We start from the raw sequence: 19,076 nt of genomic DNA, 5'->3' as shown, positions 1-19,076 counted from the left end.
GGCTGGGGATGCTAGGCAGAAGGTGAGTGTCACACTGACCAAAGGGAGCTGGGACAAAGGATCCATCCTCTCCAGAAGCACGTGGAAGAGAAATGGCCTCTTTCTGCCAGAGGCTGTGTTTAAGGGCAGCTGGCACAGAGATCCCTGAGCAGGGGGCTGTGGGCAGCTTGGGCGGGAGGGCAGGGAGTGGGGAGCGTGAGGGAACAGCATTGCTGGGCTTCTGATGACTCCTTTCCCAGCTCACTGGAGACAGGCCCGTACAAACACAGACATTCCAATCGTGTCCCTCAACAGTTCACCCCGTGGAAGCCAAGACCCCTACAGTGGCCCCACAGGCCCCCAGAATCTGCCTGACCCTCTTTTGCTTCTGATCGCGCTCCCCACCCTCCACCCCTCCTCCCGCCAAGCCGCAGCATCCTTCTACCTGGGACACCCTGGCATTTGTCGTTCCCTCTGCCAGAACGCCCTTCCACTGACTTCTGCATGGCTGTGCAGACCCGCCTTCCTTGGGTCTCTGCTCCAGTGCTACCTTCTTGGTGAGGCCCACCTTGATGGCCTATTAAAAACTGCCCCCGTACCCCCACCTTCCCAACAGAGTTTTTCTCCCCAGCACCTTTGGTAACTGACAGATACACATTTCACTCTTCATTTCCTTGGCGTCTATAAACCTTTGCCATGAAAACATAAACTTCACAAGCGCAGGAATTTTACGTTCACTGTCTGGCACATAAGTAGGACCTAATGACTCTCCAGTGGATGATGAAATGATCAAATGTAATTAATTCATTAAATATGTTGACTTAAAAGTATTTATGACCTAAAAGTTGAGAGTATGTTTTATTCGGTGGCAACTTTTAGGACTTCAAGCCTGGTCGGCAGCATCTCAAATTTGCCTGAGAAAACCGCTCAGAGGAGGCAAGGGTAGGAGCCAGGTTATACAGAAGTTTTGCAACAAAGGGCAGGTAGGCTGAACATTAAAAGATTTTTGTTAAAGGAAACCACATGTCCCAAGTTAAGGAATGGAGTGCTTTTCTTTGTATGGGAGGATGCAAGGCTCACTGAACTCAATCCTTTCATATGCACTTCAGCCACCTGGGGTCAGTTTCCTGTGTTTTTCACATCCTGAGCTCCCTTGGGGCTCACCAGCTCACATTGGAGGACTGCAATCACTGACTGTGACAACCTTGTTTACTGATATGGCCGGAAACATTTCGTTCCTCAAATACAATTAGCAATTATTTTAAATTAAGAATTACTTTTTGCTACCAGGGATAGCTGCTGTCTGTGTGATACATTTCCTTCTTCATTTAATTATCCCCACAGCCCTGGGTTGGGGGCACTCTCAGATTTTCATATTTTTGGCTGAGGAAACTGAGCCCAGAAAGGTGCCAGGACCACCCTATCCACAAGGAGCCTGGGCTCCATCCACGGGGAGGGCCGTGGTAGCCCCACCTCACCAGGGGACTGGAGCACCAGGACCTAAAGGGTGGTGGTCTCCCTCCCAAAGCCCCTCCTTACCAAAGCAAAATAACTGGAGGAAGAAACCGAACTGGTAAACACAGACGTTTTTATGGTTTCCATACACACACCCGGTTCAGGATGACAATGCCAGGTATGGGGGGCGCCTTAAGTGTCTCAGGGCGCTGTGTCCCGGCCCGGGGTCCCCTGGGGCTTGCGGAAAGACCGCCGAAGCCGATCAGGCTTCATTCACCCCAGCCTGCCTGCTGTCTTCGCCACCTAAGGACAGCGTTTGTCACCTATCTGCTGGGCTCCACCCCCACGGCGGAGGAAGCTAGGCGAGCTCGGACGCTCGCTGTCCTGGGGTCAAGGCTGCCTCGCCGGGCCGTGTTTGCTGAAGGTCTCGCTGACGCACGGGGACAGGAGAAGATGACGTCGCTTGCCACAGCTGGCGGCATGGGCCAGGGCACCGCCGGGGTGGCGGGGGCGGGGGGAGGAGGGCGGGGTCTGGTCCTCTCTGGCCCCCATCCCCGGAGGTCGCTGCCCCTTCCCGCGGCCCTCAGTAGGGGTAGGGGGACACGGCGATGAGCAGGACGAAGACGCTCTGGTGGCGCGGCGCCGCGGCGTGCACGGTGAGCCGGTAGAGGCCGGCGCGGGTGAGCGCGCGGCGCGTGTATACGGCGCCGTATCCGGCGCGCAGCGGGCGCAGCGCGAAGGGGCTTCGCGGGTCGGGCTCCAGCACGCGGAGCTCCGTGCGGTTGGCGGGGACGCCGGCCTCGGAGAAGGCGGCCAGGCGGGCCACGTCGTGGAGGGCGCGCACGCCCAGGGGCAGCGGGAGCAGCTTGTACTGCAGCGTGGAGGGGCCGCCCGAACTGCAGTCCTGCGAGCAGCGCCGGAAGCATGTCCTGCGGGACAGACAGACCGACTCCGGGTTGCCATCCGCGGGCCCCGGCTGCCCGCATAAACCAGACTCCACCCCAAATTCCAGCAGTTCAGCTGTGAGCTGCACGACCACCACCTCGCGCGCCTCATGCCTTTACAAGCGTCACTGTTAGCCCATTCTAGAGAGCAGCGAACTGAGGCTTCAAGAAGCCAGAGACCTGCCCCTTCCCACCCAAACAGGTCCCCCATCAGTGATAAGCCCTCTAGGCACTCCAGAACCCCAGAACTGGCTCGGGGTTACCCCTTTGCAGCGGGGTAAGGGGGGGCTTCTCTCCTAGCTCAATTGGTAAAGAATCTGCCTGCGATGCGGAAGACCGGGGTTTGATCCCTAGCTGGGGAAGATCCCCTGGAGAAGGAAATGGCAACCCACTCCAGTATTCTTGCCTGGAGAAACCCATGAACAGAGGAGGCTGGCGGGCTATAGTCCATGGGCTTGCGAGGAGTCCAACTCGACTTAGCGACTAAACCATCACCACCAGCAAGGGGGTTCAACCTTGCCAAGGGCGGCCACTCTCTCTCGCCTCTCCACCCCACCCCCACCCCCAGCCTAGGCTTCCTGATTAATGCTGTCCCAGGCAGGAGGACACCCAAGATCCTTGCCCTGACAGCTGCAGCTCCTGCCAGCCAAGGTCCCATCTCCGCATCTTTATGAGTATCTGTAGCCACAGTGAGAGGCCTGGAGGAACGTGTTTTGTGTTTGTGTGGCTGTGCGTGTTTGAGTCCTTGGGTTTTGCGTGGGGTTCTGGGTGGAGTTTATGCGCCTGCGCGTGTGTTCCTGCATGGACTCACGTGTCCCCACGTGTCCCTGTGTGTGCATCCCCCAGCAGCCCTCCCTCCCAGTGCTCTCCTGGCTCTGGCCTCTCCCTGCGCTCCCTGCTTAGCGGAAGCCGCGCTGTGCAGGAAACGATAACCGTTCAAGTGAGTTCACATCCCAAACGGCTGCAGGAAAAGTGCTTTTCTTGATGGCATGTTGCCCTTGAGCTCAGGAGCCCCGCCCAGGAATTCTGGCAGGGTTGACCCTCTGGCCCGAGACAAGGCCTTCCTGGAGGAGGAGGGGTCAGGCTCTCTAGGAGCCAGAGTGCCCCGCTGCCCAGCTCCTGGCAGACCAGCCGCCCCCCACCGCCCCCCACCCCCAGCCAGCCCGGCCCTTACCCGGGGCTGGAGCCCTGCCGGTAGGTGGCGGGGCACGGCGTGTCCACACACTGGTAGCTGCCACGGGTGTTGAAGCACATCTGGCCGGGCCCGCACTCGATGCCGTCCTCCTCACACTCGTTGATGTCTGGGCAGGCAGGTGGGTGAGGAGAGCAGGGTGAAGAGATGGGGCAAAGGGGAAAGAGCCCAAGGCAGGAACCAGGGAGGCGTGGGGGGGGGGCGGTTAGGTGGGAGAGCGATGCCCTCAGAGGACAGCGAGGTGGGCAGCCCCTTGCCCGGTCCCCACCCAGCCTGGCTCTGTAACAGCCCAGCTGGCAGGCCCCTGGCACCTCCCTGTCTCCCCAGGTGGGCACTCCGGGGACTGCTGAGCCTGGAGCTGGGGTGGAGAGGCTGAGGGAGACGATGACTGCCCTAGGACCCCGAGAGGCCACGGCTAGTGATCCTTCTCTGCACCCCCATCCCCATGGGAGCCCCACCCTCGCAGAGGCCATTCGGTGACCCCCACGATAGAGAGTGAGGGATGGAGACTGGCCAGGCAGACACGGGCGTTCCTGCTTTATAGAGAAGCAGCAGCAAGACCCGACCGGCTCCAGAGCACCTCAGGGGAAATGTGCTGGCCTGGGGCTTAGAGGACTTCCCTTCTACTCCTTGCAGCCGCTGCCTTGCTGAGCACGGGCTCTGCGCCCACCCTCCTCATCCAAACATTTATTGGAGGGGCTGTGTGAGCCCCACCTCGCCAGGAGGCTGAGGCACAGAGAGGTGAAGTGAGTTGTCCAGGGACACACAGCCCAGCTGCTTTCAGAGCCTGTCCACAACAATTTCTTAGCTCCTGCTGGGAATGTGGGTCCCGCCCTGGCTCTGGCCACCTGGGAGGGGGCAGCACCTACCCCCTCCTGCCCCTCTGTCACAGGAGAGGGTTGAGGGGGGGGCTGGAGAGAGCGCAGACTGGGTGAGAGACGCCCCTTCCTGCTCACCCTGGCAGTTCTTCCCGCTGGGGAGGAGGCGGTAGCCTGTGGGGCAGAGGCACTGGTAGCTGCCCTCTGTGTTTTGGCAGGCGTGTTGGCACAGGTTTCTCACGCGGCACTCGTCCAGGTCTGGCCCCAGGGTGGGGTAGGGGGTTGCGAGCAGAGAAACACTGAGTCACTGATGCCCAGCTGGCCTCACCCCTGCCTACCGCCAGGCTCGGGACAAGCCAGGGAGACCCCCTGCTTAGGCACCAGCGATTTCTCCCTGCCATGCCCCTTCCCTGGTGGCTCAGACGGTAAAGTTGTCTGCCTACAATGTGGGAGACCCAGGTTCAATCCCTGGGTTGGGAAGATCTCCTAGAGAAGGAAACGGCAATCCACTCCGGTATTCTTGCCTGGGAAGTCCCATAGACGGAGGAGCCTGGTAGGCTACAGTCCATGGGGTTGCAAAGAGTCAGACAGGACTGAGCCACTTCACTTTCAACCTCCCCTGGATGGGGAGGTGGGGAGAGGCCCCGGGCTCCGTGTGCACCAAGCCATGGGGTGGAGGTGGTGGGCAGACAGCGCTCCCAGGACAGACGGTTCTGTCTAGGCAGTGATGCTGAAACACACCTGCCTTCCAGGCTACCTTCCCCCTCACCTCTCTGCAGCTCAGCGCCAGTCTGCCTCCACACAAGGGCCCTCTACCTGCATGAGTCTGTAGCACTCCCCAGTCCCTGCTCACCTTCCCAGGTCAACCTGGACCGTTCTCCTTCCCTCCCTGACTGCTTCACCTCTGCGCACCCGAAGGAGGGTTCCTCCAAGTGGGCTCCTGGGAACATTTGCCCTCCCTCTGGGTAATGTGAACGTGAAAGGCACTCAGTCGTGTCTGACTCTTTGTGACCCCATGGACTGTAGTCCGTGGAATTCTCCAGGCCGGAATACTGAGTGGGTAGCCTTTCCCTCCTCCAGGGGATCTTCCCCATCCAGGGATCGAACCCAGGTCTCCCATATTGCAGGCGGATTCTTTACCAGCTCAGCCACAAGGGGTAAAGTAGTCCTGAAGTCAAATGGTTTGGAAAACGTTCCACCCACTTTGGAAGCCCCTTGCCCATTGGCACAGCCGGGGTTCCGAGAAATCATGTAGTGAGGAGGCAGCCATCTGCCTGCCTTGCCCAGCCCACTTGCCTGTGAACCCTGGGTTTCTGAACACGGGAGTGGTGGCCACACGCCCAGCCCGGGGGCCTGAGACAGCACAGCGGGGTGTGTCCCACGGGGCCGACCTTACCCGTGCAGATGCCGTTCTGCCGGATGAAGCCGGGCGGGCACCAGGCCCGGCCCACACTCAGGGCTCTGGGGCCCGGTTGGAGGGAGACCCAGGCGTGGTAGGACCCCCCGGGCTTGGGGGCACGGGCCCGCAGCCAGGCCACCAGGAGGTCCCGGTGGCTGACGGTGGTCACGTTTGGTCCACTGCGCTCCAGCGGGGTGCAAGTCTTGCCGTCACGGAGGAGAGCCTGGCCCGGCGGGCACAGGCAGCGGAAGCCGCCCTGGAGGTTGTGGCATTGGTAGGCGCAGGGCTCGGGCAGCTGCAGGCACTCGTTGATATCTGGGGGGAGCAGGGCCAGGCCAGGTGCCCAGGCGGCTCAGGGTTGTGCTGCTCCGCCTGGCTCCGGCCATCTCTCTTGCCCTCCAGCCTTTCCCAGAATCCAGCTGCCTCGCCCCCTGCACACCAGCCTGCCACCAAGCCCTCCCTCTCCGCACCCCCAGCCTCCTCTCCCCTTCCAGGATCTACTGCTCCGAGAGGTTCCCATCTCCCCCAGCCCTGAGCCCAGACCCAAGGTCCCTCAATGCTCCTCCCTTCAGCCTCCAGGCTCATTCTTGGCAAAGCTTCTCTGAGACCCACCCACCTCTCACCACCCTCCTCCCCCTCCTAGGCCCCCAGGGAAGGTGACCTTGCTGGGCAGGGGGTGGGAAACAGCAGGCGAAGCACAGATCAGGCACGTGCTGGGCGCACAGTTGGTCTTGGTGGCTATTTCTGTTCACTGAACTCAGTGTCATCCTTGTTAAGACGGCTCCCTGCCTGTGAGCTGGGGTGCTGACCAGGGTCCCAGCGAGGGGGTGGTGCTCCCCGTACCTAGACAGGGCAGGCCGGGGCCCTGGACCCGGAAGCCCCTGGGGCAGCTGCAGCGGTGTCCGCCTGGGATGTTCTCACAAATCTGGTTGTAGTGACAGTCGTCCGTCTGCTCCAGACACTCGTCCACATCTGGAAAGGCAAGAGCAAGGGTGGGCCGGGTTGCAGGGGGAGGTGGGGAGGGTTGCTGAGCCCAGAGCCCCTCCCCCAGGACACATCACACCTCTCAGCATCTGGGCCTCATCCCTGTCTCCTTCTTCAACTTCAGTGCCAGTAGGTGGAATGCCAGCCTTTGCAACCACTACTTTTAACTATACCAGCTTTGGAGGGTAAGAAGGGTCTGGGTTCAAAGGAAGGAAGGGGCTTAAAAGGTGGACTCTGGAGGCACAGGGCTTCCCTAGTGACTCTGACAGTGAAGAATCTGCCTCCAATGCAGGAGACCCGGGTTCCATCCCTGGGTGGGGAAGATGCCCTGGAGAAAGAATGGCAACCCACTCCAGTATTCTTGCCTGGGAAATCCCATTGCCTGGCGGGCCGGCTACAGTCCATGGGGGTCACAAAGAGTCAGACACGACTGAGTTGCTTAATGCTTTTGGAGGCAAAGCGCCCGGTTTGGACTGAAATCTGCCATGTCTCTGGATCCTTGAGTCAGGAACTTCCCCTCTCTGAGCCTCAGTTTCCTCATCTGTAGAAAGGGGTCACAACAGGACTCTTCCATGGGGTCACGGGGAGAAAACTGGCTGGTGCATGTGAAGGGTTTAGGACCCTGGTGAATGGGCAGAGCTCAAAATATGGTGAGAAAGAAGGAAGGGAGGGCAGGAAGAAGACGGGAGGCAGAGGAGTCCTACAGACAGTCACCGAAATGGAGTGACTGCCTCTTCTGGGTCCAAATTGACCACGCTCTCCCCATTCACTGATGGCCTCTCTCGGAGGAACCAGAAAGAAAGATAGTGAAGTCGCTCAGAAGTGTCTGACTCTTTGCGACCCCCATAGACTGTAGCCCACCAGGCTCCTCCATCCATGGAATTTTCCAGGCAAGAGTACTGGAGTGGGTTGCCATTTCCTTCTCCAGGGGATCCTCCTGACCCACGGATTGAACCTGGGTCTGCAGCATTGCAGGCAGATGCTTTTACTGTCTGAGCCACTAGGGAAGCCCAAGGACCCACCATCATGAAAGCCTAGAATGCTAGGACAGGAAGGACCCTAGAAGTCACGTATCCAGGGCTGGCACCTAGGTTTCATCTCGAAGGAGAGCTGCAATAGTCACTGTGGCTGGAGAAGCTGTGTTAAAAAGGATGCTGAGGCTGGACCACGCCCAGCATGGTCCAGCATCTCCCATGAGGGGAGATGGTAGCAGAAGTAGCCTGTGTTTGCCATCCCTGACCTGGCCCCCCTTCATCAGGTAGACAGATGACAAACTTGGGGCCCACAAAGGAAAAGGGCACTTGCCAAGGGTACTTGGACCTCTTGTGCCCAGCTCAGGCTTCCTCCCTGGCCTCTCTGGGCTCCTTCTGCCAAGAAGACTTCCAGCTTCCCTGAAGGCCCAGCGTCCCAGGGACACACGACAGGCCCTCTGCTGCACCCTGACCACCACTGGGCTCCCAGGAGCGGGATAGTTCAGCCCCCTGCTCTGATCACCTTCACAACTGGCTCCATCGGCAGCCACCCGGAAGCCAGGCCTGCAGTCGGGCAGGCAGTGGTAGGACCCCAGCAGGTTCACACAGTGCTGATCCTCTTGGCAAAGGTCGGCCTCCCACGCACACTCGTCCACATCTGGGGGGGGAGCGGGGCGCATGAACACTTGTCCCCAGGCCCAGCCCACCAACCCACAGAGGCTTTGTCCCCAGGCCCAGACACTCTTGGCACGAAGGTCCCCGCCCCTCCTGCTAGCGCTGGCCATCATCTCAACACCCCCAGGAGCACACAGCCCACCCCAAGGGGCCCTGGGCCTTGGCCTGTGGCATCTGAAGTGGGGCTGCAGACAGCACCCTTTGGGTGCCCCGAAGACACCCAGCAATGCCAGGCCCCACTGGTGGGATGGAAGGCACAGGCAAGGCATCAGTGTCTAGACCGCGGCTCACGGTCAGGTTTGTCGTCCAGCAACTTCGATAAGGGGGCAAGTAGAACAGGAGGGGACAGGCGGGTGTCAGCTCACTTGCAGTTGGCCGGAAATGCCCGCTGAGGCTTCTCAGGGGGTGTGCATGTGGTGAGCACGTGTATATCTTTGAGGAGCCCCCTCACCCCCAAGTACTTGAGCCTCCCCACTCTGAGGCCCTCAAAACAGCAAGATCTCCGTGAGAATAGGGCATTGGAACCCCTCGGCTCACATCCCCTGAAGGGTGTGCCCCTGGCCCAGGGTCCAAGCCCGGAATCTCCCTGCGCGCCCCTGGGCCAGGTCCCCGGTGAGCCTCTCCCCCGGGGGCCCGCTCACCTCTGCAGGTCCTTCCGTCCCTGGCCAGGGCGAATCCAGCGGGACAGGAGCAGGAGAAGCGGCCGGGCGCGTTGTGGCAGGAGTGGGAGCAGGGCCGGGGACGGTCGGAGCACTCGTCCCTGTCTGCGGGGAGCAGGGAGGTCTGGCGGTCCATGCTCCCAGGCCCTCCCGCCAGCTCGCCCTTCCTAGGCCAGGAGGCCTCCCTCATCCTTGCCGGGGCAGGGAGGGTGCTCACCCACACAGAACTCTCCCTGGGCGTCCAGCTCAAAGCCCTCTGGGCAGCCGACCTCATTCTCTTCTGCAAGGCAAAGGGGACGGGCCCTGAGTTCACGAGGGCCCCAGTGCCCAAGGTGCCTGGCGAGAGACGGCGCAGGCTCATCTGGGGGCCCTGGCTGGGGCCATGGGAGCTGGGGAGACAGACAGGGCCTCACCAGCTTGCAGGGCTGTGTCGAGCTGGAAGCGCAGGGCCTCGGCCTCGGGGTCGAAGGCCGAGCTGATAGAGGAGGCCCGCAGGTGCTGCACCAGCTGGGGCTGGGGGCCCTGGGCCGCGCTGTACCGGATGCTGTGATTGCAGCGTAGGAACGAGCGGAGGCTGTCCTGCAGGAAGCTCTGCGTGGAGCCCACGAAGAGCCGGCCGGGCCCTGTCTGCACGTACCGCTCCTGGAAGTCCTGGGCAGGGTGGGGGGTGGGGGGACAAGGACATCAGGGTACCAACTTCCAAGGGGCGAGGGACCCTGTTCTCGACTGGGGATGCGGGCTTGGTGGGCCTTTCCGCTCTGCTTCCAACCAGCTGGGCTCCCTCGGGCTCTTGGGGAAGCTGGACCCAGAGCATCCTCCCCCTGGGGGCTGGTCCTCCTCTAAGTCAGGCCAGGCCAGGCCCAGACCCTGCTGGGGGGCCAGGAAGGAAAGGGGCTCGGCTGCTTGGGGCAACAGTGGCGGGGGTGGGGGGCATTGGGGCAGGACCTCCCACTCTCTCACCCACCCCACCTGCACACCCCAGGGCTCGCCACCCCCACCCCCCCACCTGCACTTGCAGATCTGCGTCCGCTAGGCTCTCAGGGACGTTGCCATTGACCACCATGTCGAGGAGCAGGAGGCCATTGCGATCCAGGCCCCGGGCCACCTGGGTCATTGTGAGCAGCTCCCCTGCAACCCACCCCACCCCCCAAGGCTGGAGTCACCAAAGGGGAGAGGCCCAGGGCTCAGACCTCAGCCCCACTCGGCCCACCTCGGGGGAGACCACCTCCCCCCCAGCCCCACCCTTACCTGTGGCAAACTCCACATGCGACTCCTGCTGGAAGCTGCCACCCGTCAGGGAGTGGCCGTTCAGGGCGTCTCCACTCTCTCCAGCCAGGGCCCAGTAGATGGGGGCAATGGTGACCACGAGCACCCGCATCAGAGGCCCTGGATGGATGGACACAGAGGCCGGATCCTAAGGGCAGCAGCTCTCCCGCTCAAGGTCCCTCTGTGGCTCCCTATTGCCCCAATAGGAGAGATTGGTCCCTTCCCCCCCACCGCCCAGGCCCAGCCTCATGAAGACAATATCCACTTCATGGACTAGTTGTGAAAATTAGCAAAATATATTTATGCAGAGGAGTCCATTTAGTATTCAACTGAGTTCAATAAATACTGAGGGCTACTGGGTCACCACAGAGCCCAGAAATGTACAGACCGTCACTGTATACATGCTGGACCCAGTTGAAAATTAACCATGTCTCCTAACTTGTAGACACCTTGCATAACAGCCTGGGAGACACAGAACCACTGACTTGGGAAAAGGAGCCCCCCCCCCACCACCACCAAAAAAAAATGTCCTGGACAGGGATTCTCAGATCTCCCATGAAGCTCAGCCTCTGCTTGGGGCAGGTGGGATCTGGGATTGGGGGGAGGGGGAACCCTGCTGGCTTGGGGCCAGGGATGGTCCAGCTTCTCCGCCAAACTGCTGGCTCAGAAGAGGCTCAAGAGGGCTGATGTTCACGGGAGCCAGCCGGGCCCCCGTGCCTGGGAGCAGAATCTTCTTGGCCTCTGTGTCTCTGCTTCCACTAAACAGAGCCTGAGTGCCTGGCCTGGGGCCAGAGGCTTCTCCATGGCTCCTGCTCCTGCAGCTGGAAGAAAGGCAGCCGCATCTGGGCAGTGTCTCGCTCGCTGTCTACTGAAAGCCGCCCGGAGTGACCCCCTGCAGCCCCGCCCCATGCCCCCCGGCCAGGGCTGACACAGTCTGCGGTCAAGGGCAGTGCTGGAGGGGCTGCTTGTAGCAAAACCCCTTTCAGCACAACCCTCTCCCTCCTCTGGACCCCCATGAGGGGATGTAGGAGCCCCTGGGCTGGGTGAGATGGTAGGGTCTGTTACAGCAGCGTTTATAATGTCTCTCCAGAACATTCCATCTGCGTGCGTGTGTGCGTGCTAAGCTGCTTTGGTCGTGTCCCACTCTTTGTGACCCTACGGACTGTAACCCGCCAGCCGCCCCTGTCTGTGGGGTTTCCCAGGCAAGAATACTGGAGTGGGTTGCCATGCCCTCCTCCAGGGGATCTTCCCCACCCATCGAACCTGCATCTCTTATGCCTCCTGCATTGGAAGGTGGGGTCTTCATACCAGCACCACCTGGGAAGCCCATTTGCTTAGAACACACTATTTTATGAATCTGTTTGAGAGTGGACATTTCTTGATTCTCCAGGCCTTCTAGATAATTTTATTCTCCACTTTCCCCATGTCTGTCCCCTCCATCCTGAATCCCTTACTCCTTACTGATGGCTTCCCTTGGCTTCCCTAGCAGCTCTTGCCTTAACAGTGGAGAAAACCTCCCACAGCAATCAGTCGTGGCAAAAAGTCACGATCTGACCTTGCATTCATATCAACCTGGTCATTTCACACTCTCTCAGGCTGATTTTTAAAAAAAAACATATCTGGCTGCTCCAGGTCTTAGTTGCAGCACACGAACTCTTAGTTGCAGCATCCAGGATCTAGTTCCCTGACCAGGGATTGAACCCGGACCCCTGCATTGGGGGCGTGGAGTCTTAGCCACCAGGCCACCAGGCAAGTCCCCCTGGGGCTGATTTTAAATGCAGTTATTTTGTTTGGCTTGGGGCTGCGGGGTGGGGAGGAAGTGATCCGCACCTCCACCTGCTTTGGTTTGGATTCAGCTGGAGTCAGAGCGTCCTCTGGCCCCCACTCACCCACACTCGCGGGGATGTGGCTGATGCTGCTGCGGATGGTGGTGGCCCCGGAACGTGCCTCCTGTTGCACGCTGGTGTTGAGAATGGCTGCGCCAAATTTCTGGCCGTTGATCACCCCGATCACGCTGCCCCGGCTCCCCCGGGGCTCCCCTGTGAGGAAGGAAGAGAACAAGAGGGACACTATCCACCTCTGAGCCCTCAAGGCTATGCGGGTGCTGTTGTCCATTTTCCTGAAGGAGTAAACTGAGGCTCAGAGAGAGGCAGGAACTTGCTCAAGGACACACAGCTCATGGGTGATGAATTTAACACCTAGACGATCCTGGCTTTGAGAGAGACAGGGGGCATTTAAGAGGAAGCCCCTGAAGAGGTGGTGCCAGCTTTTCATTCTAACACCTTCTTGAAAAGCTTGGCAAGTTAGGCCCTCATGCCACCCTGGAGTTGGCTCCTCTATAAAATGAGGAGGTGGGGCCACAGATGTGCCAAATACCTGTTGGGTTCTAAAATGCCAGGTGATGGGGGGTGGTGGGCTGGTACACTGGAGGAGCCAGGGTGGAGAGGCAGGGCACCAAGCCAGGAACTAAATGCCGCCACCTGAACACCTCCCATTCCATCAGTGTAGTGCTGGCTCCAGCCACCCTGCTGCTGGCCCCGCTGGGGTGGGCTGGGTTTCTAGCAGCCGCCAGGCAGTCTGCTAGCAGACGCTCTTGAGCACTAATCAAATGGACGGTACGGGCACAGAGGGGTGCTTCCTCTGCCTAATGGGCCAGCTGTCTTGTCTGGACAGATGGCATTCCAGGGGGCAAGAGAACAGAAGCTAGCCTGACTCTCCGCTCACCAGCCCTCTGGGGAAATTAACAAGAAATTGCCAATGATCTGTCAAAAAAATAACATAAAACACTCAACTGCCAAGATCCTAAGTGGGTAAATCAGAGGGCTGGTTGATTTTGGATTCCAGGAAGCAGTGCCATTGCCTGCTGGGGTTTGATGAGATTTGATGCCCATCTGGGATGTCTCCTGTCAATATCCGCAGCTAGGGTTTATCGAGGGGAATAGGGAAAGGCCGTGAACCTAACCCTGGCCTTGTAATAAGGGGGCAAGGAAGGAATTGGGAGCAGCAGGTAAGAAGGCAGCAGTGTGGCCCTGGCAGCTGCAGAAGGGGACAGAAACTGGAGGCCAGGATGACAAGCCACTGTCAGCTTTCTCAGATGTGGGCTGACTCAGCAGCTTCTTGTCCCCCACAAGCCAGCATGCTCCCCCAGGCCGATGGGAAAGGAGGGAGGCGGGTAGGGAGCCTCAAAGCCTTTGGACATCTTTAACTAGCAATGTCCCTTGAAGGAATGCATCCTAGAGAAATATTCAGGCCAGCACACAAAGATGTGCGCTACACGATGGCTGTCAGAGGGGAAACTGGAAAAGAAAAACCTGTTGCTTGTTTAACGAAGCCAACAGCAATTATGTTTTAAAAATGGGACTTCCCTGGTGGTCCTGTGGTTAAGACTCAGCACCCCCAACTCAGGCAGCAAGGGTTCCATCACTGATCAAGGAAGATCTCACTGCCTTGTGGTGCAGCCAAAAACATTTTTTTTCTATTAAAAATAAAAATGTCCCTATGAAATGATACGAAACCATCACAGAAGGTGTGGACTAGGCTGACTGTCACGGAATATTTTCCGTAATAGAGTAAGAAAGATGGCAGGCTGTAAACACAACTTGTACATTTGTACTCATTTGTAAAAAGAAAATATATATATATCTCCTTACATTCAGAGAAAAGGGTATAAATATACACCCCCAAATATTACCTGAGCTATTCCTGATAGCTGAATGATCAGAGATAATTGATCACTATTTTTATCTTCATAGATTTTAAAAAATTTTCTGGCCCTTCTATGGTTAACATATATGAGTTAATATAATAATAGAAATTAGTTTTTTCCATTAAAAAAGTAAGGAAACTGTTATGGATTGAACTGTGTCCTCCTAAAAGGATGTGTTGAAGTCCTAATCCTCAGTACCTGAGCGTGTGACCTTATTTGAAGATAGGGTCTGTACAGAGGTAACCAAGTTAACATGAGGTCAGGAAAGTGGGCCCTAATCTGATATGACTGGGGTTCGTATATAAAGGGGAATTTTAGAGACAGACACGAGCACAGGAGGAATGCCACGTGATCATGGAGGCAGAGACCAAAGTGATGCTTCTACAACCAAGGAGGTCTAACGACTGTCACCAGGGAAGACCCTGGTGGTCCAGTGGATCAAACCCTGCACTTCCTTTGTGGGGGCCTTGGGTTTGATCCCTGGTCAAGGAATAAGATACTGCATATGGTGTGGCCAAAAAATAAAAATCAAAATAAAGACTGCCAGCAAACTACCAGAAGCTAGAGGAGAGGGCTGGATAGATTCTCTATTACAGATTTTGGAAGTAACCAACGGTGCTGACACCTTGATCTTAGATTTCTACCCTCCTGCGAGATTATACATTTCTGTTGCTTCAGGCCACCTGGTTTGAGCTATTTTGTTATGGCAGCCACAGAAACTAACCCAGAGGCCATGTGAAGAGCTCTGTGGTTTGGGGTGGGAACTTTTCGACAGGACAGGGTAAGAACTGAAATAAAGGGAAGGTCTGCTCAGGGAAGGTTTGCTCTAGAGACAGCATTTGTGGTCGGGTGTCTGAGAACCACTGGGTTTTCAGAACTGCATGTGTCCGTGTTCCATCCCTGCCTGCAGGAGATGAGGAAACCAAAAAGGCCAGAAAGGGTCCCACCGTTGGTTGGCAGTGGGTTTCGAGTGGGTTTTCAAATGGCCAAGTGTCGATTCCCAATCCAAGTCAGTGTGGAGGTGCTGCATGAAGTGCTCTGTGGAGAAGGGATCTGATGTCGTGGGTGGTGATAGATTAGTGATGTCTGCCATGGACAGGGACAGAGTCACATAGCCACAAATATGGAGTGTCTCCTACAGGTGCACAGAAAGAATATATTTTGTGACTTTCCTTTATGCAATCTCAGTCATTTTAGTGCAGTTTCTCAGCATAGTCCTTTACCAAATTTTAAAGTTTGATCTGACCCAAAGGAAAAGGAAGCTGACTGAGGAGACCTGAGATGTCAGGGTTTAGCATCACCAGGAGGCAGCATCCATTACTGACCACCTACCACGGCCGGGCAGAGCTCAGGGCAACACCAACTCACAGACTCCACCACAAGCCCCAAGGTGGGTACTGTGGACACCCTTGCTTCACTCTGCCACATTATAGGATCGTGTGTGCCCAAAGGGGCTTCCCAGGTGGCTCAGTGGGTAAAGAACCCGCCTGGCAATGCAGGAGATGCAGGCAGATGCAGGTTCGATCACCGGGTCAGGAAGAATCCCCTGGAGGAGGGCATGGCAACTCACTCCAGTATCCTTGCCTGGAGAATCCCCATGGACAGAAGAGCCTGGCGGGCTACAGTCTGTAGGATCGCAAGATACAACTGAAGTGACTGAGCACGCACACGCTCAGTCCTTTGTGTCCAAACAAAGGACACCAGTCTGTGCCAGCTAAGCTGGAAGGGCCAGGATCCAAGAGGAGCGGCAAGCACTCAGCATTTCAGAGCCTCAGTTTCCCCAGGTGTAAAGGGCAGGGTAGACAAGATGACCTCTTAAGGCCCTCTGAGCTGGTTCATTCTAAGTCTGTGACTCCAAGCAAAGAGAAGAGTCAGGGAGTTGACAGGACACTGAGTCAGGAGCCCCCCAAGCAACACACAGATCCCCGTCGGGCAGGGGATCCCACCCCCATCCATGATGATCTGGGCAGGGGCGCCCCATACCTCTCACGACCAGGAACGCCCGAGCCGTGGCAGAGCCCAGGAGGTTGTGAGCGACGCACTCATACGGGCCTGCATCTCCGGCCTCCACTCGCTCCAGCCACAGGCTCCCGTCCGGCAGGGTCTGGAGCCGCCGGCTGGCCCGCACGGGCTGGCCCGCTCGCAACCACTCCACCGTGGGCACCGGCTCTCCGGAGGCCTGGCACCGCAGGGCCACGGAATCCCCGGATCTCACTGTCACGTCCTGGGGCTTCACCTGGAACACCGGGGCACCTGCGGGAGGCCCAGGACAGCTTTCAGGAACACTTCAGTTGTGTTGGCACACAGGCTGAGCGCGCAGATACGGAAGGTTCAGTTCTAGACCACCGCGACAAAGCCAGGATCACAATAAAACAAACCACGTGAACTTCTTGGTTTCCTAGTGCGTACAGAAAGTATGTTTAGGGAATCTCCTGGCAGCTCAGTGGTCCAGATTCCGCACTTCCACTGCAGGGTGCACGGGTTTGATCCCTGGTCAGAGAATTTAAGATCCTGCATGCCATGTGGTGCGGACAAAAAAAAATGAGAAGGGGAAAAAAAGTACATTTACACTACATACTGTAGTCTATTAAGTGTGCAATAGCATTACGCCAAAGCTTACAATCTATATATCTTAATTTCAAAATAATTGATGACTAAAAATGCTGACCATCATCTGAGTCTTCAGTGAGTCACAATCTTTTTGGTGGGAGGGTTTGAACTAGTTCGAGAATTATCAAAATACGACACAGAGATACTAAGTGAGCCAACGCTGCTGGGAAAATGGTGCCAGCAGAGTTGCTAGAAATAGGGCTGCCACAAGCCTTCAGTTTGTAAAAAAATGCAGTATTTGCAAAGTGCAATAAAGCGGAGCACAATAAAACGGGTGTGCCTGTATTCAAGTGACCGGTATTCATTCAGACAGACTAGAAAACCCAGAGGCGAAGGATCCTCCCACCCCAATACTCATTTCAGAGTGTTTCCTTCTTGACAGTGTTTCCTTATGGGAATGTGATCAGATCGCCCTTTCTCTTTCTTCTTCCTTAATTCTATAATAGGTCATAAGGACCTTTTGTGGCGTTCAATATTCATCTTTAGTGACCACTTGCTATTCCACTGTTTGGGCAGGTTACAATTTGCTGAACCGGGTCCCTATTAGCGGACATTTAGCTTGTTTCCAGTGAAGCCCTGACATCTGCTAGAAGTGCCTCTGCTTGACACCTGGGTACCTGGCAGACGTGGACTCTCACCCACAGGTGAGTGGTTGTCACTGAGTCACGCCCTCATCCTCAGGTTTCGCCTCTGAAGATAATCATTCCTGTCTCCTCACTACTACAGACCCCCCAGAACGGCTAGAATGAAAAGGATGGAAGATGCCCAGTGCGGGTGAGGCCCAGCCAGACTCTCGCCCTGCGGGGGGGACGCGTGTCATCACTGCGGAAACCATTTGCCAGCATATTCGTTTCCTGTGGCTGCTGAAACAAATGGCCACAGACTTGATGGTTTAAAGCAGCAAAAATTTGTTCTCACACAGTTCTGGAGGCCAGAAGTCCCAGGTCAGTCGTTTCTCGGGGCTAAAGTCAAAGCGCTGTGCTCCTTCCAGGGCTCCGGGGGAGGAGCTGCTCCTCACCTCTTACAGCTTTCGGGGGGCTTCTAGCAATCTGCGGCTGGACTCCTGTGGCCGCATCGCTGCATTGTCTACCTACACCTTAACATCTGATTCCCCTCTCTTGCTTCCCGCGTCTCTCTGTGTGTGTCTCCTTCTAATGCCCCTCTGCTTCTCTCTTAAAGAACACTTGCTAGCATTCAGAGCTCACCAAGACAATTCAAGACAACCTCTTTATTGCAAGATCCTTAACTCAATTGCATCTGCAAAGATTCTTTTTCCAAGTAAGATAATATTATACGGGAAAAGGATCCGACAAAGAAGAGGTACACGTATCTGTGTAACTGCATCACTTTGCTGTACATCTGAAATGAACACAACACTATCAGTCAACTGTGTTCCAATATAAAGTAAAAAGTAAATTAAAAAAATAGAAATCACAAGTCCTGGAGACTAGGATGTGGCCGCATCTTTGGGAGCCACGTGTAGCCTCCCGCAGCCAGTACGGCAATTCCGCTCCCGTGTGTGAATTTTGTCACTTGAAAACCTGTGGGGATTTCCCTGGAGGTCCAGTGGTTAAGACTCCATGCTTCCAGTGTAAGGGGTATGGGTTCGATCCCTGCTCAGGGAGCTAGGATCCCACATGCCACGCAGTGAGGACAGGAAAAAATTGTGTAAAAACCATAGAACATAAAATTTACCATCGCACTCGTTTTTAAGGACACCGTTCAGTCATGTTGAGTGTATTTGCGTTTCCTGCAACTGTCACCACCATTCACCCACAGAACTTTTTCATTTTGCCAAACTGAAACTCTGTATCCATTAAACACTAAATCCATGTTCCTCGCACCCAGCCCTTTGCCCCCATCGTCTTACTACCCATTTATATGAATCTGATTACTCTAGGGACCTCATACAATTAGAATTATATAGTATCTGTTTCTTTGTGACTGGCTTATTTCATTTACCGTAATGTCATTCAGGTTCGTCCGTGACATAGCATGTGACAGAGTCTCCTTTTTTAAGGGTGGGGCGTTTTTAATATGAATGGGTGGATTTTATGGTACATAAATTGTGTGTCAATAAAGCTACATTTTTCTAAAAGGCGAAGCCCTGGACGGTGGTTCCCTTGGGATGGGGGTAGAGACTGGAAGGTGGTGTGATGTGGGGAGGGTCTGGGAGCTGATACTGCTCTGTTTTCGGATCATGTGATGAAATTTCACTGAGGTGTCCTCTTGCAACATGTACCCGCCTCCTTGAGTGTTAATCAACACAGAGTATCATTAAAAATCCCTGTTTATTTCTGTTTTGTAAATAAGTTCATTTGTACCATATTTTTCTGACTCCACATATAAGCAATACCATATGGTATTTGTCTTTCTCTAATTTACTTCATTCACTATGACAAGCTCTAGGCCCGTTCA

The 19,076-nt window shown here is 56.2% G+C and overlaps 1 protein-coding gene and 1 long non-coding RNA gene across 3 annotated transcripts in view; one reads left to right on the top strand and one right to left on the bottom strand.

Moving 5' to 3' along the window:
• Nucleotides 1-1,550: 1,550 nt before the first annotated feature.
• Nucleotides 1,551-19,076, bottom strand: part of HMCN2 (hemicentin 2) — a 185,613-nt gene continuing 168,087 nt past the window's right edge. For both annotated transcript variants that reach the window (XM_043469851.1, XM_043469852.1), the window contains exons 86-98: nt 16,032-16,301; nt 12,232-12,381; nt 10,325-10,462; nt 10,083-10,204; nt 9,490-9,727; nt 9,294-9,356; nt 9,059-9,181; nt 8,266-8,400; nt 6,631-6,759; nt 5,785-6,102; nt 4,527-4,646; nt 3,553-3,679; nt 1,551-2,363 (exon numbers count right to left, since the gene is read on the bottom strand). In XM_043469851.1, the coding sequence (XP_043325786.1) occupies nt 2,018-2,363; nt 3,553-3,679; nt 4,527-4,646; nt 5,785-6,102; nt 6,631-6,759; nt 8,266-8,400; nt 9,059-9,181; nt 9,294-9,356; nt 9,490-9,727; nt 10,083-10,204; nt 10,325-10,462; nt 12,232-12,381; nt 16,032-16,301 (2,279 nt within the window). In that variant the 3' untranslated portion in view covers nt 1,551-2,017. The remainder of the gene's footprint in view (nt 2,364-3,552; nt 3,680-4,526; nt 4,647-5,784; nt 6,103-6,630; nt 6,760-8,265; nt 8,401-9,058; nt 9,182-9,293; nt 9,357-9,489; nt 9,728-10,082; nt 10,205-10,324; nt 10,463-12,231; nt 12,382-16,031; nt 16,302-19,076) is intronic.
• On the top strand, nt 1,961-17,848 carry LOC122442274. Its single transcript, XR_006269621.1, has 3 exons — nt 1,961-2,090; nt 17,175-17,302; nt 17,385-17,848. It is a non-coding gene; the product is annotated as an uncharacterized LOC122442274 (long non-coding RNA).

Source organism: Cervus canadensis, chromosome 5 (genome assembly GCF_019320065.1).
Source record: "Cervus canadensis isolate Bull #8, Minnesota chromosome 5, ASM1932006v1, whole genome shotgun sequence".
Classification (NCBI taxonomy): domain Eukaryota; kingdom Metazoa; phylum Chordata; class Mammalia; order Artiodactyla; family Cervidae; genus Cervus; species Cervus canadensis.
Note: the sequence above shows the minus strand (reverse complement) of the source record. Positions and strands in the feature narration are given on the sequence as shown.